At 45.2% G+C, this 26,665-nt stretch overlaps 2 protein-coding genes across 7 annotated transcripts in view; both read left to right on the top strand.

Annotated features, from left to right (window-relative positions):
* Window positions 1-22,692, top strand: part of CCP110 (centriolar coiled-coil protein 110) — a 29,500-nt gene extending 6,808 nt beyond the window's left edge. For 2 of the 6 annotated variants that reach the window (XM_087701743.1, XM_087701741.1), the window contains 12 exons: window positions 2,610-4,233; window positions 6,203-6,438; window positions 7,569-7,749; window positions 10,219-10,325; window positions 11,386-11,502; window positions 14,967-15,068; window positions 15,413-15,529; window positions 16,843-16,916; window positions 18,108-18,170; window positions 19,171-19,230; window positions 19,335-19,417; window positions 22,053-22,692. In XM_087701743.1, the coding sequence (XP_087557869.1) occupies window positions 2,610-4,233; window positions 6,203-6,438; window positions 7,569-7,749; window positions 10,219-10,325; window positions 11,386-11,502; window positions 14,967-15,068; window positions 15,413-15,529; window positions 16,843-16,916; window positions 18,108-18,170; window positions 19,171-19,230; window positions 19,335-19,417; window positions 22,053-22,105 (2,817 nt within the window). In that variant the 3' untranslated portion in view covers window positions 22,106-22,692. Of the gene's footprint in view, window positions 1-2,609; window positions 4,234-6,202; window positions 6,439-7,568; window positions 7,750-10,218; window positions 10,326-11,385; window positions 11,503-11,608; window positions 11,959-14,966; window positions 15,069-15,412; window positions 15,530-16,842; window positions 16,917-18,107; window positions 18,171-19,170; window positions 19,231-19,334; window positions 19,418-22,052 lie in introns of those variants that run through there. The other 4 variants (XM_087701744.1, XM_087701746.1, XM_087701742.1 and 1 more) reach the window with 4 other exon arrangements.
* A 3,572-nt stretch (window positions 22,693-26,264) lies between these two features.
* The window catches only part of VPS35L (VPS35 endosomal protein sorting factor like), a 58,980-nt gene continuing 58,579 nt past the window's right edge, over window positions 26,265-26,665 (top strand). Inside the window, exon 1 of the mRNA XM_087729519.1 lies at window positions 26,265-26,331. Within this exon, the coding sequence (XP_087585645.1) occupies window positions 26,315-26,331 (17 nt within the window). The 5' untranslated portion in view covers window positions 26,265-26,314. The remainder of the gene's footprint in view (window positions 26,332-26,665) is intronic.

Below are 26,665 nucleotides of genomic sequence, written 5' to 3'. Positions count from 1 at the left end.
GTAGCTTGCAGGCAATGAATTGCCTTGTTTTTAAGAGTTGCCCGCAACACAACTACAGAGAAGTTGGCTTGTTTAACTTGATGCTCTTTGTACTTAAAAAAACCCCAACTTTTAAAAATTGTGACAGATCAAATTGAGAGTCAGTTTGGTGGGATTCAGCCAGTTCGCACCTATCCGGGAGAACCGGTTGGTAATTTTCTAAGCAGTTGGGAGAACCGGTTGTTGGAAGAAATCTCCTTTTGTTTTTTCCCACTTTACAGGGCTAATCCTGTAAGGAAGGCAGGAAGGAAACATTCTGGTGTTGTTTCTAGCCTCAACTTTATTGCCCTGCTTACAGAAACTGCCTCTCCGGTTAACCCTTATGACATTGTAACAGTTGATGCGAAGCGCCCATCGACCTGAGTGGCGTTGAGTTGGCCACACCCACCCAGTCACAAGACCAGCAAGCCCCGCCTACCCAGCTGGTCATTAGGGCAGAGGACCGGTTGTTAAATTACTTGAATCCCACCACTGGTGTAGTGGTGAAGGTACTGGCCTAAAAACCCAGAGATTGTGAGTTCTAGTTCTGCCTTAGGCATGAAATCTTGCTCAGTAACCTTGGGGCAGTCATTCTCTCTCTGCTCAACCCGCCTCACAGGGTTGTAGTGAAGGAAATAGAAGGAAGAAGGGGTGTTGGGTACGTTCGCCGCCTTGAGGTACTTATAAAGTAATAAAGATGGGATAAAAATCTGGTGAACAAAAATTATAACTGGGATAAGGGTTAGGTTGCTACATCGGCCAAATGATCAGTTGATCTCTATTTCAGAAATGGTTAAAATCCTGTTTGTAATCACTTTGATTCCCCCCGCTTTGATCTCTCTTGTCAAAACTGGTTTTGATTTTTTCTTTAGTTCTAGAGGTTATTTGCTGTGCGTTACATACATCTATTATTCCGCCCAGCTCTGCAAAGATTCTGAGTGCTGCACGATAAAATCAATTTTAAAAGGCAATTAAAAACCCAAAGGTTTTTTGGAACAAGGCTTGAGTGGGTAAACAATTTGACCATCTCAAATTACTTGAGTCCTATCCAGTATGCCTTTCGCAATTTTTTGGGGGGACTTCTTGTAGAACAACCTACTAATTTTTGAACTCACTACTTTTGTTAAGTCCCTTATTCTATACACTTGCATGTATGTGAGTATGCATGACTGCATTCCCACTCGCACTAATAATACTATTACTAAATTTGCAGATGATACAACAGTGGTGGGACTCATCTCCGGGGTGGGTGGGGGATGAGTCTGCTTATCAATATGAGGTGAACCAGTTGCTTTCGTGGTGGGGAGACCATAACTTGGTCCTTAACGCTAATAACACCAAGGAGCTTATAGTGGACTTTAGAATAGATCAGACATCCAAACCTTGCTTACCAATGGAGACCGAGTGGAGCAAGTGGCCAGTTTTAGGTTTTTGGGTGTTGTCATAAAAGAGGACCAGACCTGAGGCACTCACATTGCAGGCCTGGTCAAAAGGGCCCAGCAGAGATGATATTATAGCAATAGCAATACCAGTTAGACTTATATACCGCTTCATAGGGCTTTCAGCCCTCTCTAAGCGGTTTACAGAGTCAGCACATCGCCCCCACAGTCTAGGTCCTCATTTCACCTACCTTGGAAGGATGGAAGGCTGAGTCAACCTTGAGCTGGTGAGATTTGAACAGCCGAACTGCAGTCAGCTGAAGTAGCCTGCAGTGCTGCATTTAACCACTGTGCCACCTCGGCTCCCATACTATCTGAGACTTCTCGGGAAACAATAACTGAATGAAAAACTGCTGGTGACCTTCTACCACTCCACCAGAGAGAGTATTTTGGCTTACTGCACCTGTGTGTGGTTTGCCAATTGCACAGTGGCAGATAGGACAGTGCTCAAGAGGGTCGACGTCATTGCCCAGAGGATTGTGGGTTGCCCTCTCCCCTCTTTGGAAGAGCTTTATAGTTCCTGCTGCCTTAAGAAAGTTCAAAACATTCTTAAAGATCCATCTCATCCTGGGCACCCCCTTTATTTTGAACTATTACCATCTGGCAGACCAGTGGTGGGATTCAAATAATTTAGCGTTATAATTCCTGCTGCCTTAAGAAAGTTCAAAACAAAAATGTTGGGCTGTGAATGATTGTCACTGGGGGGGAGGGGGAAGGGAGGGGAGGGTTTGTATGTTTAAAGCTGTATTTGCATGTCTTATTAAAAATATATATAACCAATAAATACTATTTTAAAAAAAAAGAACGTTCAAAACATTCTTAAAGATCCATCTCATCCTGGGCACTCTTTTTTTTTAACTATTACCCTCTGGCAGACAGTACAGGATAATAAAAACAAGGACAAAGAGGCTGAAAAACAGCTTCTATCCCAGGGCAGTAACCATATTGAATTCTACAGTATAGTGAAATATTAATGCAATATCAGGGTTTTTCAATTCAATTGTATAGAATGGACGTGCTTTTATTTTTTTAATTATGATGTACACTGAAGATGGCATTTAATTTTGTTGTACGAGGTGCAATGACAATAAAGCAAACTAAATTAAACTAAACGAAATCTTTGTTTTTTTTTAAAAAAAAAACCTCTGACAGATGAAAAAGATGTCCGTCCAAAGCGATTTAGACCAGTCCGAGAAAGAGAACATTCATTTGGATTTAGAATCAGAAGCGGTGAACGGCTCTGCGACAGAACCATGCAGCGCTTTGCCAAATTCTACTGCTTTCGATGAGCACCAAGAACCTGAAAAGGCCCCAGGCATTAAACCAACAGACACCCAGGGTGCAGCCATCAGGAACCCTTTGGAAGCAACGGAACAATTTATCCCTCCTAATCCCACGGAAACGTCCGGTAGTCCTTTAGAAAAGAGAATTGGCTCAGAAGGGCGGTTTCCCAGCCTTCCAAGCACGCCTCCTTCAAACGAGGTGGCCAAGAAAGAGTCCACTGACTCCGGACTAGGGGCTGGGGACAGTCCCGACCCATACGTCATGAGCCTTCAGAACCTCTTAAAAAAATCCAGGGAGTACATTCAGAGAGAACAAACGCGTCGCAGCCTGCGAAGCAGTTCCAAGAGGAGTGGCAGTGGAAGCCACCCGGATAAAGAAAACAGCACCGTGAAAACGAACGAGTTGGCGAAAGAGAGAGGGAAATTGACGGGCAGGAACACTCCAGTTCCAACCCCGGAGAAGTCCGGCCTTCTCAAGCCCGGTGCGCCTCAACCTTCCTCAACCTCTAAAAACCAAGCCGGCGGAATGACCTCCCCCAGTTTTTCTAAAGTCGATATCCCGATGAGGTGCGGGACGCCTCCCGTGTTGGACTCGGATTCGGATGAAGAATTCAAAAACCTCTCCCTTTTCGGGAAGGACAGCATTCTCCGGAGCTTCACGGGGTCTTACTCGAAACTTCCCAGTCCGGAGTCAAGCCTGAGCCCCAGGATGCACCGGAGACGCCCCAGGCCCTCTTCCGTAGGGCACATCGTCATCACCAACCCCGTCAACGCTTACGAGTTGAGTCCCAAAGCGAAGATAAGAGCTGCGGACTCAATCGTCTGGGAGGCCGAAGGGAGACCCGCGGCCTCCAATCCTGTGCCAAACCTCGCCGCCGATCTTGCCCCCGCGTGTCCCCACAAAGCTCAGGCGTTTGACAAGAGCTCTTCCAATATCTTCAATGAACTCGTCGTGGGCAAACCCAACGAGGCGTGTCCGCTTCCGGCCCATCAGCAAGAAGGCGGGAGCTTCCTGGCTCCTCCCACTGTAGAAGGAGAGTCGATGTTAGAAAACGGAGCGGCATGGAGCAGTTCCCTTGCAAATCTCAGCCCCACGGAGCTGCAGAATGGGAGTGGTGCCTTGTTGACCCAGAACCAAGCGAAGACCGACAGCCCGCCAGACAAAGTCAAGGGCAGCGTGGTCACGGAACTCAACAAATCCTACGATGTCCAGCACCCGTCGCCCTTGCTGATGATGCAGATGATGCAGAGCAAGCCGCCTCTGGATACCCCGGAAGTGAGCTTTGGAAACGAGCGGCAGCTGTTAGAAAACGGGTTGGAAAAGGTGAAACGTAGGCTTGAGCTGGAGGTGGATGCCGTGCAGAAGGAGAACACGCTGTGGGTTGCGTCTGCGGAAGCCGACCCGCCAGAGAGGCGACGGCCGCACGATCAGAGGTACCCTGGCAGAGCTGGGCTCGAGGCCAAGAACGAAACACCGCCACAATGCCTCAGAGGTAAGGAAACAGACACTGTACAGCTGGCCCTTGACTTAACAGCGATTTGTTTAGCAACTGTACAAAGTAACAGTGCCCCTGGAAACAGTGTTACCTTATGCATACTTGCCACCGTTGCAAGTATTCCTGTGATCATTCACATGGTCAAACTTTGGGCACTGGGCAACCTGCATAGATAGGTAGCCACCACCTGATGTTGTGAAAAGTGAGATTAGAGAATCCAGCCAGATTTCATGGCTAAGGCGGGAGTAGAACTCACCATCTCCTGGTGATTGGCCCAAAGTCACCCAGCCAGCTTTCATGGCTAAGGCGGGAGTAGAACTCACCGTATCCTAGCGATTGGCCCAAAGTCCCCTAGCCGGTTTTCATGCCTAAGGCGGGACTAAAATTCACAGTCTCCTGTTTTCCGGTCTGGTACCTTAACCACTAGACCAAACCGGCTCTCTTTGAATAGAATAGAATAGAATAGAATAGAATAGAATAGAATAGAATTCTTTATTGGCCAAGTGTGATTGGACACACACGGAATTTGTCTTTGGTGCAGATGGTCTCAGGGTACATAAAAAGACAAGATGCATTCGTCAAGAATCATAAGGTGCAACGCTTAATGATAGTCATAGGGTACAAATAAGCAATAAAATCATACTAGGAAACAATATAAATCGTAAGGATACAAGCAACAAGGTTACAGTCCTGCAGTCATAAATGGGACGAAATGGGTAATAGGAACGATGAGAAGACTAATAGTAATAGTAATGCAGCCTTAGTGAATAGTTTGACAGTGTTGAGGGAATTATTTGTTCAGCAGAGTGATGGCATTCGGGAGGGAAAACTGTCCTTGTGTCTAATTGTTCTGATGTGCAATGCCCTATAGCAGTGTTTCTCAACCTTGGCAACTTGAAGATGTCCGGACTTCAACTCCCAGAATTCCCCAGCCAGCAAATGCTGGCTGGGGAATTCTGGGAGTTGAAGTCCGGACATCTTCAAGTTGCCAAGGTTGAGAAACACTGCCCTATAGCGTCATTTTGAGGATAGGAGTTGAAACAATTTATGTCCAGGATGTGAGGGGTCTGTAGATATTTTCATGGCTCTCTTTTTGACTCCTGCAGTGTCCAGGTCCTCAACGGAAGGCAGGTTGGTAGCCATTGATTTTTTCTGCAGTTCTAATTCTCCGTTGAAGTCCATGTCTGTCTTGTTGGGTTGCAGAACCAAACCAGACAGTTATAGAGGTGGAGATGACAGACTCAATCATTCCTCTGTAGAACAGAATCAGCAGCTCTTTGGGCAGTTTGAGCTTCCTGAGTTGGCGCAGAAAGAACATTCTTTGTTGTTTTTGATGTTAGGTGTCCATTTTAGGTCTTGAGGTATGATAGAACCTAGAAATGAGAAGGTCTCAACTGTCGATACTGTGTTGTCTAGTACTGTAAGAGGTGGTAGTATGGTTCTTCTTTTCCTTTGCCAAAATAAAAAAAAAATGCTACTTTAATGCTAACTTGCTGGTTCCACCACAAAACCGCGGACGACAAAATTGCGCTCGACGAAAGCGCGTACGTGACGTCATCACAGCGCGACGAAAACATCGCGCTGTGATCGATAAATGTAAAAATAAAGCGAAAACCTTACCCTAACCCCCCCAAACCTAACCCTAAACCTAACCCTTAACCTAACGCTAAACCTAACGCTAACCCTTAACCTAACGCTAAACGTAACCCTAACGCTCTAAACCTAACCCTAACCCTTAACCTAAACCTAACCCTAACCCTAACCCTTAACCTAAACCTTACCTTTATGTGAATCGGCTTGCTTTAATTTTATTTTTATTTCAATTTTTAATTTTTTTCGTCGCACTGTGATGACGTCAAATGCGCTGCACACCAGCGCGCTTTTGTGGACCGCGGTTTTGACGGGTCACGAAATTGCTAACTTAGATTATCATTCACAGGTCTAAATTAGTTTATTTATATCCTAGCAACTTGTACTTCTGGTAATCTTCAGTTGATCAAAAGAACAACTTCCCTGTACGTGCTGTGTACGGATTTCACAAGAACTGATTATATCTCGTGTGGGTGCTTTTCAGAAGAGGATGCCTTAAGGCAGAAGATGCAGGCGCTTGCAGAGCTGAGGCAGAAGCTGGAAGAGCAACATGCCCAGCAGTTGTCGTTGTTGATAGCAGAGCAGGAACGGGAACAGGAGAGGCTCCAGAAGGTGAGAAGACTCAAAAAAAAAAATAATCAAAAAAAAATAGCAGTAGACTTATATACCGCTTCATAGGGCTTTCAGCCCTCTCTAAGCGGTTTACAGAGAGTCAGCATATTGCCCCCAACAATCTGGGTCCTCATTTTACCCACCTCGGAAGGATGGAAGGCTGAGTCAACCCTGAGCCGGTGAGATTTGAACCGCTGAACTGCTGATCTAGCAGTAGCCTGCAGTGCTGCATTTAACCACTGCGCCACCTTGGCTCTAAAAAATCCTGGAGGAAGAGACCTTTGACCTTTTCCACTTTGCCAGAAACCCGGATGCGCAGAGATGTTGATAGTGAACAAAGGGTTGGGATTGAAAAGCCGGGATAAGAATCTCATCATGAGTCTTCCCCAACCTCTCTTGGATCAGTCACAGGGCAAATTTCCCAGAATTCCCAGCGGAGGAACATCGGGAGGGGTCATTCCCACTCATTCTGGAATGCACAAAACTGGTTTGACCAGAGGGCAGTATCTCAGTTGCGAAAAGAACCCCTAATAAAATATCCAGGCCAGACGGTTTTAATCTAGGGTGGGTTTGATTGGCTAAGATTCAAATGAAATTTTATCTTAGGGAGACATCCTTAAAAATCAAATGACCAGATTGGGAGAATGAAAAAAAAAATCTGGAGTCAGTTCAGCCTCTGCTTCCCTATCCTTTAGACCCGTGACGGCAAACCTGAGCCCTTTCTGTGGGCACGCACATCATTGCCACCTACTCTTCTGGTTTTGGGCACACAAATGTGTGCCGGCCAGCTGGTCTTCGCAGGCGCTGGAATGCCAGAAAACAGCCTGAAACGACTGTTTTCTGGACCATTTTCAGGGTGTTTTTGGGGCCATTTTTTGGCCATTTCTGAGCCAAAAATGGCTTGGGAAACGGCCCCAAAATGGCCTGGAAATGGGCCAAAACCAGACTGAAACCCCTTCCCCCCAAAGGCCAAAAAACACGTGCATTCCGCTCTGGGCACTCGGTGCTGAAAAGTTTCACCATCACTGCTTTAGGCTTTCAAAAAAGACATAATTTCATTAGCAAAAAATGTTGCCCTCCGACATTTGCTGGTTGTGACCTCCCACCTCTTGTTTTCTTAAACGGCCCAGGAGATTGAAGAGCAGGCGCGGAGATTAAAAGAGGAAAAAAACGCCACTGAAAGTGGGATCCCTCCGATGAAAATCCGCAGCGGCGTCGCTCTGGAGTGGAGGAAAATCACGGATGCTAACCTGCTGGAGTCTGTGCTGAATCGAGTGGAGGCTGCCCATGGCCCCCACTTGGAGAATGAGGGTAAAGGCAGGAACCATGCATATTGATTTGAATGCGTAGCCCGGGGTGGGGTGGATAAACCAAGACGGACATTTCCTTCGTATTTGATGGACATTTCATGTCGTTTTACCTGGGTTGACTGTTCCGACCCCCCTCATCCCACACCAACACACACTCCGAGCCAGAGATAAGTTACGGCATTTAATTAACAGACAGACAGGTCCTTGGCAGCAAACCGGCGCAGACAAGCTTGGGCAGCAATAAACAGATAAGGCTCGGCAGCAATCCAGCCTGCCAAGCTCAAAGTAATGTCCTCCGACATTCGATCCTGCGTTGACTTCTGCAAAGAGGAGCGTGTGCACAAGGAGTCTTTTTATAGTCTGGAGAGGAGCCTAATGACCACCAGCTGAGTGCAATTACCTCCTGTAACTGCGCAACTGTTCCTGACGCCTAGTAGATCTTCGATTGCGTGCATCCAGGAACAACTCACTACTGGCATCCGGCTCACTCTCCCTTGTCTCCTCCCCACTGGTCCAAGGCTCAGGTGCCTCCTGGTGGCCAACCAGCCTCTCTGCGCCCTGCTTGGAGTCGGAACCCTGTCCAGGGTCCTCCACATCCTCCAGAGCCGACTCATCGGGCCCCTCGCTGTCGGAGTCTGGTGGCAGCTCCAACGGCTCCTGCTGGGCCACAACAGTTGACTATCTCAAGTTAAACATTGAAAGCCACAGAAACTCTCCGTTTCCTTCCTGTGTAATTCCTGAAGGACAGAACTGATTCTTAAGGCTATAGGTTCACGATGGTGAACCTATGGCATTCCTCTTCTGGGTTTCTGGTGCGCATACGCATGGGACGATCAGCTGGCCTTCTCGCGTGCTGTAGTGCCGGAAACCGGAAGAGCTGGTCTTCCAATTTCCCGCATGCGCACTGGCCAGCTGATCATCGCACGTACGTGCGTGCCAGAAACCGGAAGACCTGGCCGTTGAGCATGCACCCGCCGGAAACCGGAAGTTCATTTCATGGCATGCACGTGCCCCCTGGGCGGCTCCTCTTCCGGGTTGCGGCTCCAACGAGCGCCGAAAAGGCTCGCCATCACTTCTATAGGTAGTCCTCCGTTCGCGACTCATTTGCTTAACGACCACAGGGTACCCTTAATGACGGTGCCTTTCACTTTAGGACTGCCGCATTCACTTAACAACTGCTGTCGAAAGGTCATAACATCAGGCATGACCATGCAGTGACCTGTTTAACAACGGTCGCGACCTGTGGTTGTAACTGTGAGCTCAGTTACGGTTGTAAGCTGAGGATAGCCTGTCTTTCCATGATCCAGGCAGCTGAAGTAATGATCATGAAATATTTTAGCTGGCATGAATGAGGAAGACAGGAATCGCGACTCAATAGTTCATTTAGTGACTGTTGAAAGTTAGAACAGCACGGAAAAAAAGGGATTTGTCGCTTTTCACAGTTACAACCTTGGCAGCATCCCCATGGTCACACGATCAGAATTCAGAGCCTTGGCAACTGGTTCATACTTACGACCGTTGCGGCGTCCTGGGGTCGTGTGGTTACTTTTTGCATCCTCCTGATAAACAGAGTCCAGGGGCAAGCCAGATTTCACTTAACAGCCAGGCTACTAACTTATCAACTGCAGTGATTCACCTAACCATGGCAAGAAATGTCGTAAACTGGGGCAAACCTCACTTAACAAATTCTCACTTAACATAAATTTTGGGCTCGGTTTAGGTTTATTAGATTTATATGCCGCCCTTCTCCCAAGGACTCAGGGCGGCGTACAACATTAAAAGAAACACATAATACAAAAGTTAAAAAAAAATTAAATAGGATATCCCAAACCCAATTAAAATTGACAATGACATTTTTTTAAAAAAAAAATTGAATTAAAATGAACAGTGATCAATAATTTATTTTGCTTTGTTCAGGCCAGGCCGGCTTGCTGGAAAAGCCAACTTTTTAGGGAGCGTCGGAAGGACCGGAGGTCGGGGATTATACGAAGCTCCGGGGGCAGCTCACTCCAGAGGGAAGGCGCTCCCAGAGAGAAGGCTCTCCCCCTGGGGGTCACCAGTCGACATTGTCTGGCCGACGGCACCCTGAGGAGGCCAACTCTGTGGGATCGCACTGGACGGTGGGAGGCTACCGGTGGCAGTAGGTGGTCTCGCGGGTATCCTGGGCCTAAGCCATGGAGCGCTTTAAAGATCATAATTAGTACCTTGAATCGCACCCGGAAGACAACCGGCAACCAGTGCAGGCCGCCTAAAAGGGGTGTAACATGGGAGCACCTAGGTGCCCCCATGATAACCCGCGCAGCCGCATTCTGGACCAGTTGAAGCTTCCGGGTGCTCTTCAAGGGCAGCCCCATGTAGTGGTCGTAAGTTGAGGACTACCTGTAGCATATAACCAACCCAGGTTTTTTTTTTAATTTTGATATTTGTTGGCTTAATTGTGACTTCCACTGTTAAAACCTTTTAAACGTAGGTTTTGTGAACGCCGAATCTCCATTCTACCTCTGGGAGCAGCCAGCAAGCGGGAAACCGGTTTCGGCATCCAGGTCTATTAGCCGGAGTAAAATGAGGTGGTCACAGGTAGGATTTAAAGACCAATGTTGGCAGATAAATCCTAGAAGAATTATCCTTATCGTTTTATTGGCAAAAGTCACTATTTAGTCATTGCTCTTGTATTAAGTGTGGTATCCCATTTTTTATTTATACTTTTTATTAATAGCAATGACACTTCGACTTATATACCGCTTCATAGTACTTTGCAGCCCTCTCTAAGTGGTTTACAGAGTCAGCCTATTTGCTCCCAACAATCCGGGTCCTCATTTTACTGACCTTGGAAGGATGGAAGGCTGAGTCAACCTTGAGCCAGTCAGGATCGAACTGCTGGAAGTTGGCAGAATTAGCCTACAAGACTGCATTCTAACCACTGCACCACCAGGGCTCCTAATACCAATAGCACTTAGACTTATATACCGCTTCACATTGTTTTTACAGCCCTCTCTAAGTGGTTTTACAAAGTTAGGCTATTTGCCTCCAACAATCTGGGTCCTCATTTTACCTACCTCGGAAGGATGGAAGGCTGAGTCAACTTTGAGCCGGGTAGGATTGAACTGCTGGCAGTTGGCAGAGTTAGCCTGCAATTCTGCATTCTAACCACTGTGCATCATGGATGGATGGAAGGAAGGAAGGAAGGAAGGAAGGAAGGAAGGAAGGAAGGAAGGAAGGAAGGAAGGGCAATAGCCCTTAGACTTATATAGCACTTTACATTGTTTTGCAGCCCTCTCTAAGCGGTTTTACAAAGTTAGCCTATTTGCCTCCAACAATCTGGGTCCTCATTTTACCCACCTCGGAAAGATGGAAGGCTGAGTCAACTTTGAGCTGGGTAGGATTGAAGTAGCCTGCAGTACTACACTCTAACCACTGCGACACCGCGGCTCTCATTGATCTAATATTAATGCTAATACAAGCGTGGGAATTCGGTATCCCATTTTCAGGAAATCCATGTAAAGAAAAACCCCAAAGCAGACGACGGATAACTGAGACCCCAGAGTGCATTAACTCTGCTTTGTTTAGCTTTGTGCAATATAAACTAATGGGGGAAATACTCTTGGGATTACCTGATTTTTTACCTTTCCTCTTGAAGGTGTACAGCCCTGCCATGAAAAGGAGATTCAACAAGATCTCTGCTCTCGCCAAGGGATTTTTAACCAGGAGACTCTTGCAGACAGAGAAGCTAAAGCATCTCAGGCAAACGGTCCACGTAAGAAGCCCTCTGCAGAGGCTGTCAGGCTGAGAACGTGCATGTATACCTGATTAAAGTGCAGCATGCTTTTTCCTCTCTCTTCCTTTGTCTGCAACACCTTTAGAAACTTGAATTACCTGCAGAGACCTGAGGCTGCTGTCTGTTCCTTCTATCTGCTGTGCCAAATGTTGTCTCCACTTTCAATTTTCTATCTCTCCTGTGCTGTTGAAGGAAGTTGTGTTTATATACATATATATTTACCCTTTCCAAGGCTGTCGTAACTCCAAGCCTTTATTAAATGACCTGTCATAAGTCAAGGTCTTTCTTCAGTGAAGGTCTTTTTTTAGAATAGAATTAGAATAGAATAGAATAGAACAGGGGTTGCCACAGGGGAACAGGGGTTGCCCCAAAGAAGAGGGAGTCAAACTATTCTCCAAAGCACCTGAGGGTAGAACAAGAAGCAATGGGTGGAAACTAATCAAGGAGAGAAGCAACGTAGAACTAAGGAGAAATTTCCTGACAGTTAAGAACAATTAATCAGTGGAACAGAAGTTGCCTCCAGAAGTTGTGAATGCCCCAACGCTGGAAGTCTTTAAGAAGATGTTGGATAGCCATTTGTCTGAAATGGTATAGGGTTTCCTGCATAGGCAGGGGGTTGGACTAGAAGACCTCCAAGGTCCCTTCCAACTCTGCTATTGTATTGTATTGTATTGTATTTGTATATATTGTATTTAGAATAGAATAGAATTAGACTAGACTAGAATTAGATTTAGAATTAGAACAGAACAGAATAGAATAGAGAAGAAAAAATAGAATAGAATAGGACTAGAATAAGAATTAGAATTAGAATAAATCTACTGTATATTGGCCAAATGTGATTGGACACACAAGGACTTTGTCTTTGGTGCACATTCTCTCAGTATACCTAAAGAAAAATAAAATAGAATACATTCATCAAGAATCATAAGATACAACACTTAGTGATAGTCATAAGCAGTGGAGGGTTTCAAATTTTTTTAGAACATCTTCTGTAGGTGTGGGCTGCTTTGTGGGGGTGGCTTGCCGGCCATGTGACTGGGTGGGAGTGGCTCATGCCATGTAACCGGGTGGGAGTGGCTTGCCAGCCATGTGACTGGGTGGCCGTGGCCAACTTGTAAAATGTGGTGAAACTCACTTAACAACGCTCTTGCTTAGCAACCAAAATGTCCCAGAATTCCTCCTCCAGTCATGTTGGCTCAGGAACTCTGACACTGAAGTGTGCAAGACTCTTATACCCCTAACCCTTTAGAAAAAAAAACCCCAGGGGTGTTCAAACTTGACAGCTTTAAGACTTGTGGACTTCAACTCCCAGAATTCCTCCTCCAGTCATGTTGGCTCAGGAACTCTGGCATTGAAGTGTGCAAGTCTTAAAGCTGTCAAGTTGCAAGACCCTTGAACCCCTAACCCTTTAGAAAAAAAAAACCCAGGGGTGTTCAAACCTGACAGCTTTAAGACTTGTGGACTTCAACTCCCAGAATTCCTCCTCCAGTCATGTTGGCTCAGGAACTCTGGCATTGAAGTGTGCAAGTCTTAAAGCTGTCAAGTTGCAAGACCCTTGAACCCCTAACCCTTTAGAAAAAAAAAACCCAGGGGTGTTCAAACCTGACAGCTTTAAGACTTGTGGACTTCAACTCCCAGAATTCCTCTTCTCGCTCTTCATCTTGATGATGTGTGGACGGGCGGGGGGAGAGAGCTGGAACCGGTTCTAAATGGCACTGTAGATTTAGAAGTGGCAGGAACCCACCCCTGTTCATGGGCCACTAATAAGAAATCAAATCACACCAGGAAACAAATAAAACAATATAAATTGTAATGATACAAGCAACATGATTATAGTCCTAAATGGGAAGAGATATTTATTTTTATATATGTGTGTGTGTTGTGTACGTACACACACACACAGACGTACACACACAAACCTTCACTACAGATAGCCCTTGACTTATGACAGGTCATTTAACAAAGGTTTGGAGTTACGACAGCCTTGGAAAGGGTGTTTTTATGGCCCCTAAAGCATTTCTGACTGTCCCTCTCATATGACCGCATTTTGGAGGCTTGGCAATCACATTTCCCACTGATTGCAGCATCCCAAAGTCATGTGACTTGAGATTTGCAATCTCTTTTGCCAGTTTCTTGCAAAAATACACCCTTTGAGAGAATTAGCTGGGATTCCCCCCACTTTGCTTAACAACCATCATCAAGAGAGTTATAAAATTGGATTCCAGTCCGGTGGGTATCTCAACGTATAACTATCACTACTTAGGAACAAAATTCCAGTCCCGAATGTAGTCAAGGACTCCCAGTGGCCCCCATGACCACAGAAACTGGAATCGACAAACATTAATTTTTCATCTTTTCCAGTTCTGCTTCCAAGTGACTGTCCGATTGATGACAGGAGGAGATCAACGGGGATTGAAACCAAAGGGTTTGAGGCCTACTTAACAGCCTCTTCTGTGCCTTCCTGTCCCTAATCAATTTCTCCCCCCCCCCCCCGCAAAACGAATTATTTGGCAGATATTCTCTTGGGGAGGAACTTCCCTCTTTTCTTTGAAGCAACCGCTGCCTCAGTGGCTTGGCGTTGGGATTCCTTGTGAGAAGAATTGTGCCACAAAACGGTGCATATGTGCGTTCCTTTTTTTTTTAATATATTTTTTATTAAACATTATTACCTTTAAAAAACAGAAAGAAAAATACAACAACATAAGAAAGACAAATCATACATAACCATATAAAGTAAATATACAGCCTTTTGTATCGGCATTCATTAGTTATACATTTTTTTTAAAGCGTAAAACATACAGATACAAATACCGTTTTAAACATACAACACCCCCCCCCCCCCCCCCGCGGTGACAATCATTCACAGCCCAGCTTTTTCTTTCCTTCCTCATTGTTAGGTCTCTAAGCCACATCTTCTCATTGCAAAGTTCAGGGATCTATTACAGTACCCATGTTAACTTTCCCCATTTTAAGTCCCTGCTGTTCTCCTTGTCGCCCACATATACCATAGGTTCCAGCTAAGATAACGTTCTGTTTCTCCTTTGTCCCTCAGCCAACCTGTCATTCTGTCCATTTCTGCACATTCATAGATCTTTTTAATTATAGCATCTTCCGACGGTTTAGTAGAAGGTTCTTGGGTCTCCATTCCATGCTTGCCCCGGTAACCTCTTTTAACCATTTTTAAATCCTTTTCCAATATTTCGTGGCCTCAGTACAGGACCACCAAATATGGTAGAATGTGCCATCCTTTCTTCCACATTTCCAACACAATGGAGATAACCCAGGGAACATCTTGGCTAACCTCGTTGGGGGGAAGTGCCACCTATAAACCATCTTGTATATGTTTTCTTTGAATGCAGTAGATGTTGTAAGTTTAATCTTACTCCATAGATCCCACCATTTGCCCATTTCAATTTCATAGCCTATGTGCGTTCCTTTTGTAGGATACAATGGAGTTCATCAAAAACTTCCAATCCGAAGCTCTGTCGAAGAGAGGAAACCTCCCCACTCAAGACGCCAATCTCCAAGAGAGAGTGGTCGCTCAGGTAAGGGGCACACTTTGAGATCTACATGAGATTGGCTCATGAGGACAAAAACCGGCTGTCAACTGGCAAAGCATCCCTGGTGCTTCTTTGTTGAGAGCCGAGGTGGCGCAGTGGTTAGGGTGCAGTACTGCAGGCCACTTCAGCTGACTGTTATCTGCAGTTCAGCGGTTCTAATCTCACCGGCTCAAGGTTGACTCAGCCTTCCATCCTTCCGAGGTGGGTAAAATGAGGACCCAGATTGTTGGGGGCAATATGCTGACTCTGTAAACCGCTTAGAGAGGGCTGAAAGCCCTATGAAGCAGTATATAAGTCTAACTGCTATGGCTATTGCTATTGTTTTTTAGCTGCAGGCTGCCTTGTATGACATTCATGATATTTTCTTCAAAATGGAAGCGTCGGAAAGGATGAGCATCCTGCGTCAAGACCGAGAAATCCTCAAGGAGAAAATGCTTCGGCAGCTGGTGCGTCCGTCACTTACACACGGTCCTCGACTTAACAACCACAACTGAGCCCAACATTTCTGTTGCTAAGGGAGACGTTTGTCAAGCGGCTTGTGCCTCCTTTTACAACCTTCCTGGTGGTTGTTAAGTAAATCACTGCAGTTGTCAAGTTAGTAACCCGGTTGTTAAGCGAAATCTGGCTTGTTTGTCAGCAGTAATCACATGACCCTGGAACGCCCCAACAGTCATAAGTATGAACCAGTTGCCAAGCCTCTGAATTTTGACCACGTGACCATGGGGATGCTGCATAGGTTGTAACTGTGAAAAGCGATCATCAGTCACTTTTTTCAGTAACTTCAAATGGTCACTAAATGAACTGTTATAAAGTCGAGGACTACCTGTACTGTGCTCATTATATGCAGTAATATCTGGGGTTTTTTTGTGTTTTCTTTGTGACTTTGAAAAGCCTTAACACTGGTTTTAAATACAGTTTGTCACCAACAGGCAGGTTTACAACTTGTTCTAACTGTAAATTGGATGAGGTTTTATACAATACAATAGCAGAGTTGGAAGGGACCTTGGAGGTCTTCTAGTCCAACCCCCTGCCTAGGCAGGAAACCCTATACCAGTGTTTCCCAACCTTGGCAACTTGAAGATGTCCGGACTTCAACTCCCAGAATTCCCCAGCCAGCATTCGCTGGCTGGGGAATTCTGGGAGTTGAAGTCCAGACATCTTCAAGTTGCCAAGGTTGGGAAACACTGCCCTATACCATATCAGACAAACGGCTATCCAACATCTTCTTAAAGACTTCCAGTGTTGGAGCATTCACAATATCTGGAGGCAACTTCTGTTCCACTGATTAATTGTTCTAACTGTCAGGAAATTTCTCCTTAACTCTAAGTTGCTTCTCTCCTTGATTAGTTTCCACCCATTGCTTCTTGTCCTGCCCTCAGATGCCTTGGAGAATAGCTTGACTCCCTCTTCTTTGGGGCAGCCCCTGAGATATTGGAAGACTGCTATCATGTCTCCCCTAGTCCTTCTTTTCATTAAACTATATATATACCCACTTCCAGCAACCATTTGTTGTATGTTTTAGCCTCCAGTCCCCTAATCAATACAATACAATACAATAGCAGAGTTGGAAGGGACCTTGGAGGTCTTCTAGTCCAATCCCCTGCCTAGGCAGGAAACCCTATACCTTTTCAGACAAACGGCTATCCAGCATCTTCTTAAAGACTTCCAGTGTTGGGGCAGAAAGTTTATTTTTGTGAAACGTCATATCCTACAGATTGTCTTGTAACAAAGCTAACGTCTCTAATTGTTGGTTGTCTAGGATAAAGCCAAGGCCCCCAGAGTAACGCTTTCTACGGCGACGCAGAAGTCTCTGGATAGAAAGAAGTCTACAAAGTACGTGGTGGAAACGGTAACGCATCCGTGCAAGCAGCACACAGAGATACTGTAAATGGGTTGGCAAAGTGCTTTTATATTTTAAGGGCAGGGGTGTCAAACTTGATTTCATTGAGCGCCGCATCAGGGTTGTGTTCGACCTTTGGGGGCCAGGGTGGGCGTGGCCAGCTCAATCCCACTAAGCGGGAGCACCTGTAACAGCCTGAATCCTTTGCCAGTGAAAACGGGGCTCCCGAGCTCCGTTTTTGACTGCAACGGCTTCCTGCCACCCTCTGCCAGCGAAAACCGAGCTTGGGAGGGCTGCCCGCCGGCCGATTCTTTGCTGTTTCCAGGGCGGTCCCGCGGGCCAGATCTAACCACCCTTTGGGCCATATCTGGCCCCCGGGCCTTGAGTTTGACACCCCTGTTTTAAAGTTTGTCAATTGGTGTCAAAAAGTGGGAATCTTTGTTTTAAGTCAAGGGTGTTCAACCACAACAATTTTTAGATCTGTGGACTTCAATTCCCAGAATTCCCCAGCTAGCCATGTTTTGAAAAGTCTCAGAATCTTGTCTTTGGCAAAGCAGTATTTAGAATACAATACAATACAATAGCAGAATTGGAAGGAACCTTGGAGGTCTTCTAGTCCAACCCCCTGCCTAGGCAGGAAGCCGTAAACCGTTTCAGACAAATGGCTATCCAACATCTTCTTAAAGACTTCCAGTGTTGGAGCATTCACAACTTCTGGAGGCAACTTCTGTCCCACTGATTAATTGTTCTCACTGTCAGGAAATTTCTCCTTAGTTCTAAGTTGCTTCTCTCCTCAATTAGTTTCCACCCATTGCTTCTTGTCCTGCCTTCAGGTGCCTTGGAGAATAGTTTGACTCCCTCTTCTTTGTGGCAACCCCTGAGATATTGGAAGACTGCTATCATGTCTCCCCTAGTCCTCGTTTTCATTAAACTAGATATGCCAGTTCCTGCAACTGTTCTTCATATGTTTTAGCCTCCAGTCCCCTAATCATCTTGGTTGCTCTTTGTTATATCCTGCTTGCCATGGTTTGGCAACTCACCCCCTCTCTTTGCAGCTTTCTACATAACAAGGGGATAGAAAAAAGGCAGCTAGAACAATATGCTTGTAACAGTTTACAAACAAGGAGACAATTCTTCTTCTCACAAACCGTATTTTGATATACTTCCTTTCCCCCCCACAACAGGGCTGCTGAAATGGGAGTCTCAAATAAAAAATCAATTGGGAAGCCGAAGAGCTTCGAAAACAGGTTTGTTAACATTTTAAATCGCATTGTGGTGATACCAACCCTCATCATCCAAATCCCGTCCAAACTAAGCTGGTTGTGCAACCAGCCATCATAAAGCCAGGAATGCTGGCTATCTGTCACGGTTCCAAACCAAGCCAGGAAGAGGAGAGGCCATGAAGCTGGAGCGTTGCAGAGGCTTGCGGAGGTATCACAGGCAGATATGATGTGGATAACGCCGGGCCCGTTCCCGTACCGGAGCCACCGCTGTTCTCGTTCTACTGCTGATCTCCCAGAAAGCCGCTTCTGTTATTACAAATGTCCCTAGGCTTTGAGCAAGCAAAGCAAGTAGTAATTAATAGAATGAGGGACATGGAGTTCCAAGAAGAACTAAATAGGTTGCCTCTCCACAGTAGGGACAGAATCAAACAGGGTGTGTGGGAATCGGCAAGATATCTAAATGACCTGATCTCCCCAAAACAAAGAATAGCTTTCTTCAGAGCCAGATTTAACCTCCTTCCTTCAGCACTCCTCCAGGGCAGGTATAAGAGAACACCTATAGCAGAACGGGTTTGTATATGTGGTAAAGGAGAAGTGGAAGATAATTCACATGTTCTATTACACTGCGAGCTATACAGAGCTTGTAGGTCTGCACATATTCTCCCCTTATTAGAGAGATTGCCAGGGAGGGCAGACTATTTTTATTTAGGCTTTCTCCTCCAGGACACTAACCTGGTTACCACGTATGCAGTGGCAAAGTTCTGTGCTGCTGCAATGTCCATAAGAAAAAAATTGGCTACAGAAGTATAGTACCATCTTGTACCAATTATCTGGGCATACCTCTAACAATCTTTGGACCATTATGTTATTATCCACTTTTAATGTCTTTTTAATTATATTTTAATGTTAGTATTTTTTTAACATAGTGTAAAAACTTAATGTGTATTGCTGGTCTTTGACCGTAATAAAGATTTTACTTACTTATTCTGTTATTTACAAAATCAAAATGTGATTTCTCCCGCAGAGTTCTTCAGCCCAACCAAGGTCAAAACGCTCCTATCCAGCGGCTGCTCTCCAGACAAGGGTAAGGCCGAGCCTCTCGCGCACGGGTCTTTGGGGAAATAACCTTTTTTTTTTTGTTTTACCTTGGATGCAGGTGACTTATTACCTCCTTTTATGTTCAATCAGACCCTCTAAGGCCTCAGTGAAAGGGGCTGAGCCCAATAGAAAGAAACCCCCAGACCACAGAGGGCCTAGCAAGGCCTTTCCAGGTGTGTACACAGAACCGGGTGCTGGGATCCCTCGTGTTAAGAAGGATGCTTTCTGCAGAAGAAGCTGAAGCGGCAGATCATTTCTTCCCTCTCGGTGTAGCCGGGCTTGGCTCTCACGGCGCTATACTAACCCCTCACTGGGAATGGCCTCACAACACGGGTTGCGAAAGTTGTGATCGCTGATTGCATGACGAGGCGGCTCCCTTTCACTCGGGTTCCACCCCATTATTAATCTGAGCAATGCTTCCGAAACTCAGCAGGTGGCTTATTAACTCTTGTTTCCCCGAAAATAAGACCTCCCCGGATAATAAGCCCAATCGGGCTTTTGAGCTCATGCGCTAAAATACGACAAAAGCGCGCCGACAAGACCGCGTCACTAAAACCACGACATCATCAACGCGCCGACAACAGCGTGTCCACAGAAGCGCGATTTAAGGTAAGGGTTAGGTTTAGGGTTAGCGTTAGGGTTAGGTTTAGGTTTACAGCACGCTTCTGTCGGCGCTGTTGTTGGCGCGATTCAGCGCTCATTCGTCAGTGCGGTTTAGAACTCGCGGTTTCGTCACTGCGGTTTAGCTGGGCACGCTTTTGTCGGTGAACCCTAAAATAAGCCCTCCTCCAAAATATTGCCACACAGCAGCAGCCATGAGGTGACCATGTTCGCCGCCACCTGCACTTCAAAAATAATAAGACCTCCCCGAAAAAAAAGCCAAGTGCTTATTTCGGGGGTCAAAAGAAAATAAGACCCTCTCTTATTTTCGGGGGAAACACAGTATTTACATTTTTTTTTAGTTGCGGTTTTGTTTTGTGGATAACACCTGATGCCTGAACGTTGGGGTTTTGTTTGTGTGTTTTAACTAAAACTTCCTGGCTGGAACACTTAACCTGTTTCTCACACGATTGTGCATGTTCGTGCCACATACATAAATCATATGTATGTAATATGATGAGGGGAAATGGGTGGCCTTAGAAGATCTTGGATACTAATCGTGCTGTGCATGGGGACCTTTCTTTTTGAGGAGATACAAAGGGTTTCAGAAAAGCTAACATTAATTTAGAATAAAAGGCAGAAAGGGTTCACAGGTATTCCTCAACTTACTGTTCTGACTGAGGCTTCCCAAGAGCCTGAAGCCAACTCCTGATCCCGACAAAAATCACTTTGATTAATTGACTGTGAATTCTGCTCATTCACATCCAGCAAAGTCTTTCGAGGGAGCATTTACAGTCACAGACCTTCTCTGGCTTGGAGAGCTGCCAGGACGGTCTCTGCAAAACCTGGCAAGGAGTCTTGGAGAGTCACGAACCAATGAAGCGAACTAATTGTCTCCTGCAAACTCCACTCCCCTTTCCCTCCTCTTGTATTTCCTCTGGGAGGGGCCATTCATTGTCCACCTGTGGCCTTCCTCCCAAGTCGACCCCTGTTCTTTAGCCGTTCCCTTCGTCTGGCAACTCTGCGCATGCGCACACTGGGAACAGGCTCCAGCTGTTCCTCTGCCTCACTGATTTCTGACTCTTAAAGCAGCTGATAACTGAAATATGGCCCTGGCCCCCTCTCTGCCTCCGACCCAGAGCCCTCATCAGAGCCTTCCCCAGACTCCAGGACTCATGGGTTGAAAAGCAGTGTGTGTGTGTGTGCATGTCTGCTATTCTGGTTTATTTAATAAGCCATGATTAATTTATTACAGTTTATTTTTATTGTTAGTTGTGAAGTCATGTCTGACCCATCACGACCCCATGGACAACGTTCCTCTAGGCCTTCTTGTCCTCTACCATCCTCTGGAGTCCATTAAGCTCATGCCGATTGCTTCGGTGACTCCATCCAGCCACCTCCTTCTCTGTCGTCCCCTTCTTCTTCTTTTGCCCTCCATCGTTCCCACCATGAGGCTCTTCTCCAGGGAGTCCTTCTTCCTTCTCATTAGGTGGCCAAAGTCTTTGAGTTTCCTCTTCAGGATCTGGCCTTCTAAAAGCAGTCAGGGTTGATCTCTAAGACTGGTTGGATCGCCTTGCAGTCCTTCTTTTGCCCTCCATCGTTCCCAGCATGAGAGCAGCCAGGGTGGATCTCCTCTAGGACTGACCGGTTGGATGGCCTTGCAGTCCAAGGGACTCGCAGGAGTCTTCTCCAGCACCAGAGTTCAAAGGCTTCCATTCTTTGGCGCTCAGCCTTTCTTATGGTCCAACTTTCACAGCCATCCATTGCAACAGGGAAAACCATAGCTTTGATTATGCACACTTTTGTTGGCAGGGAGATGTCGCTGCTTTTTAGTAATCTCCACATAGTTTGTCTAGAACGATCACAATGATTTTTTCCAACGTGAATTGTTCTGACAAAATAATCTAAAATCTGCCAGGTGTATTTGCTGTATAAACCCATGGGCTACAGACAGAATTTTAACATAGGCCTGCTGAGTTTCTTAGAAGTTCAGGCATTTAAACCTCCCAAGCCTGCTTAAGCTGTGCCATTATTTATTTCTGTACACAGTTTGACTCTTTATGGTGTTCCTCTACTAAGCTGCCCTTCAGAACAAAAGTTCCATTTGCGTCTGCTTTATAACTGCTTGCTTGGGACAAATTTGTTGGCCTTTTAAGCTCGTTCCCTTTTAATAAACAAGACCGAGTTATTTCTGATTTTTGCTTTCAGGAGCATCTGCCAGAAGAATCCCAAGAAAGAAGCCAAATGTTGCGACAACCTAAGAAGGCAGCATTCCCTCGGCTAAGGAAGTGGCTTAAGCATTGTCTTTCAGGGTTCTCCAGATGCTCCTTCAAGGAACACGGGTCGAGGAGAGGTCTGTGCGTGGTCGTGTTCAAGAGACTTAGAAGACTCTGGAACGGCAATGAATGAATGAAGGCGAAGGGAATACGAATGTGAATATGAAAGCAACTCTTCCATTTGAGTTCTGGGTTTTGTGCTTTGCTTACTCCCTCGAGTAGATATTTTCAAGGGGATTCTTCAAGCAACCTTCTAAACCAGGGCTGCATTTTTCAATTGTGCAATAAATAACCCCAAAGTGTGATTGCTTTAGACGTCCTGCATTCCTGCTTCCCTCTGTCACGCTTTGGGGTGGGGTGGGGTTCAAAGCACTTCTGAAAAGGAAATTTTGCTCTTAGCTCTCTGGATCGCTTCCAAAAATGGCTGCACTTTTGGGTTACACAAAGCTTCTCTTGGCCACTTCAGTCCTCTGGAAATCAGGAGGGTCATAACATTGAACATATGTTTCTTTAAGGCAGGGGTCTCCAATCTTGGCGACTTTTAAGACTTGTGGACTTCAACTCCTTGAATTCCTCAGCCAAAACTGCCTGAGGAATTCTGGCAGTTGAAGTCCATTAAAGCCTTAAAGTCGCCAAGGTTGGAGACCCCTGCTTTAAGGTTTCAGCAATGATGCTATGAATCACAGGGTATAAATATTGTGTTCACCCACCTCTTTTTTTTCTGGCTGAGGTCTTGTTTCTGAATATGCTGTGTTGTTTATAAGATACTATCAGACGTGTTTTTCATACTAAGCGAACTAGAAACCTCCTCTTTAACAAATGATAACAACCACTGGCTATTTTGCGAAGCATTTGCCTCATTTCTCTTTTTTTAAATCTAGATATCTGGTGGCATTCTTTATAAACAATATTTGAATAATGAATGGCCAGTGATAATAGTAAGTTGGACTAATATTATGCAACATATATTAGTCCAAGGTTACTTAGTTAACATTGGACTAATGGTAAATTGGACTAATATTGTCCACCTTTTCTCTTTCAACGTATAAAATGAAATTAACCGCAATCTTAATTTCACAGAAAAGCTGGATGAAGAAAAACAATTTCAGAATACAAATTGTATTTATGTAAATATTGTTTTGGAGAGGGGGGGGAACGTGCAGTGGATTTTAGTGTGGTTGTGAAAGATTGAAACAAGACCACGTTGGGAAATAAATTATTGTGTTGCTTTTAGCTTAGTAGTGCTTTATCCCAGTAGCATCTTGAGTCACAGTTAATGTCTAATGTTAATTTTACATGTTCAGGTGGTATTAATATTTTGCCAGTGATAGAGGTTTTAGAAGTTGTGTCACTGAAATCATTCCCACAAATTGAACAATTAAAAGGTTCAGCTGTAAAGAAAAATGAGGTTAACTTTATACATGGATACAATTACTTATACCGGGATGCTTATAAATTTATGTGCATCTTCTAATGCTTTTATTACATCATGCAATGTTTTAAAATCACATTTGGGCTGTCTTGATGCCAGTGTAAAAAAAAAAAGTCAAGGATTATTGATAGAATGATAAGCCAAGCTTGCTAGGTTATCCTGGTTTATTGTAGACAAAAATCCCATATAGATGGAAAAACAAGTCAACAAAATAAAATTTTAAGCAACACTCAGCCCCAGCTTTCTCATCCTGACTAAACCAGGATGTATAAGCCATCCCCAACTTCACGACGAGCATTTGGTCAAACCAGCATCTGGTTTGAGCTTTGCACAAATCCTTTGTATTTCCGGCTTTTTAACAAACATGCTTCTTTGCTTGTTTTACCTGCTTATCTGAAGGGAGGTTTGAAGTAGGAATCCATGAACCGCAGAGGTTGGCTCTGCTTTCATGGTAAAAATGGACAAGCCACAAATTGCGATGTAATCAATCATGGTTTTAAAGATTGCTCATGGCTAATTTGAGGAGCATAATGCAAGTGCTTGTCCCGGAAATAATTTACCGCATTCTGGTTTTAAATCTATTTTCCAAGCTCTTGCCTGAGGTTCAGAAAACCTGAACTGAAGATTCACAAGCTGAGTTAAAAACTGTGGTTGTTACCTTGCATGTTAAGCTACAGTTTACATGTTGTGTCGATGCTAAAAGTAATCTGATTGTGTGCTGTGGAGTTAGACATAGGCTGCATGTAAATAGAAGCATGTTTTTAAGTACAAGTTCAGTAATTTAAGTGGACCTTTTGATATTTTATTTATAAATTAACAGCCTATGGCCAGGATGCCTTTTGTAACTTAATGTTTCCTATTTATTTATTCTCAATATTTGTTTGCCTTTTTTTGAGTGCAGTGCCATGCTATATTATAAGCCTTATTTTTATATATTGGTTTTCACTTGTCCTTTTTAAAAAAATATCTTGGTATATTACACAATTAAACTTTTTTTTTAAAAAAAAATCTCAGTATTTGTGTGCGTGCGTGCATATATACACTTTCTTCCTCAACCCGTTTCTGTGATGCCAAGGATAATTTTGGACGATGAAACCATGCAGACGTCACTTTTTAACTATAACACCTTCACATCTAGCTGTGAGACAGTGATCAGACAGGGAACATTTTTAAAAAACTAACACTTTAAATGGATTGCTTTGTACTTGCTGCTTATTGATTTTCTTCAGCTAGCAAAACACGGACATCTTTTGATTCTGGAGTCAAACACTTTTGGGACTGCCCTACTAGTTCCATCAGCCAAGCAGCTAGGATTCCAGAGGGTAAATAAGATGCTGGAAGGGGGGGGGGGAGAGGACACAAGGGATCCTAACAATTCTAAGAATTAATTCCAACATTGCCCCCAGTCACAACTGGTTGACTATAAGCCTTGTTTCACCCCAAGCTCTGGGTTTGTTGGATAAGCCACCTTCAGCCAAATTTGCACTGCAATGCCATGATTTAGTAAGATAAAGGTAAAGGTTCCCTTCGCACCTATGTGCTAGTCGTTCCCGGCTCTAGGGGGCGGTGTTCATCTCGGTTTCAAAGCCAAAGAGCCAGTGCTGCCCGAAGATGTCTCCGTGGTCATGTGGCCGGCATGACTAAATGCCAAAGGTACACGGAACACTGTTAACCTTCCCACCAAAGTGGTCCCTATTTTTCTGCTTTCATTTTTAAAAAAATTTTTTATTAACAAACTTGTAAAATACACACACACAAAACTTAGACGTACGCCACATTTACACAATACAATACGAACAGGAGTTTCCTGTTCTTTCTAATAGCAATTATCAATTGATACCGCTCACCTTATATTATTTCCCCTTCTACTGTATTTCATTTGGATTTCACCATTCTTAACCCTCTTATTTTACTCATAACTAATATTTTTGAGTTTTGTTATATTCCTTCATTGATTTTTGTTTCTTTCCTCCATCCCCCTATACCATTTATGCCATATCTGGTAGAATTCTGATTCTACTTTCATTTTTTATATGCTTTCAAACTGCAAAGTTGGCAGAAGCTGGGACAAGTAACTGGAGCTCACTCCGTTACACAGCGCTAGGGATTCGAACCGCCGAACTGCCGACCTTTCTGATCGACAACCTCAGCGTCTTACCCACTGAGCCACCGCATCCTTTATTCATGATTTAGTAGGAAGCTTCTAAAAAAACAGCCTTTCTTAATTTTGGCAGCTTTGCAGCTGCGTGGACTCCAACTCCCAGAATTCCCCAGTCAACGGGGGGGGGGGGGGATTTCCCAGCCAGGGAACTCTGGGAGTTGTGGAGTCCACACAGCTGCAAAACTGTCAAGGTTAAGAAAAAAATTGCTTTAAACGTTGAGTCCCTTGCAGATAAGCCAACATAGCTTGGGGAAACCAGCCTAAGCCAGGTTCAACACAAGCCTAAAGTTATTCAGCTCAAAACCTTTCCTTCCCCTAATACAGTGTTTCTCAACCGTGGCAACTTGAAGATGTCCGGACTTCAACTCCCAGAATTCCCCAGCCAGCATTCGCTGGCTGGGGAATTCTGGGAATTGAAGTCCAGACATCTTCAAGTTGCCAAGGTTGAGAAACACTGCCCTAATAGGTTCCAAGCAGAGCCCCTCGCCCCGCTCGCCCCGCCCCTCGATAGCCAAGGCAACCGGGCAAGCGCCCTTCTCCAACGTGGCCGCTGCGGCGTCGGGCGGCGCTGGCGGGCGGGGAGTCACGTGAGGGAACCAAGATGGCTGCCTTTCCTTGGTGAGAATCGCGGCGGGGAGGGAGGGAGGAAAAGAAGGAACAGGAGGGATTCCCCCCCCTCAAATGAGGGAGCCTCGGTTTTCCCGCCCTTTTTACCCCCCACCCCCCTCAGAGGACACTAGGCCGCAGGCTCGACTGGGGAGGGGGCGCCCGGGCTTGAGAGGGCGGCTCCCTCCGTGGTCTTCCTTAGAGGCGTCGGGATGACAACTCCCATCATCCTGCACCGGCTGAGAAGGATGGGCTTTGTCTTCCCGGGGGGTGGTGGTGTATTGTTGTGACATGAAAAGCAGCCTTAAGGCTTTCAGCGAGGCTTGGGCAGGTGGAAATGCAACAG

This window comes from Thamnophis sirtalis, unplaced genomic scaffold (genome assembly GCF_051295495.1).
Source record: "Thamnophis sirtalis isolate CommonGarterSnake01/CBP01778 unplaced genomic scaffold, rThaSir2_p1.2 scaffold_14, whole genome shotgun sequence".
NCBI classification, from domain to species: Eukaryota; Metazoa; Chordata; class Lepidosauria; order Squamata; family Natricidae; genus Thamnophis; species Thamnophis sirtalis.
Note: the sequence above shows the minus strand (reverse complement) of the source record. Positions and strands in the feature narration are given on the sequence as shown.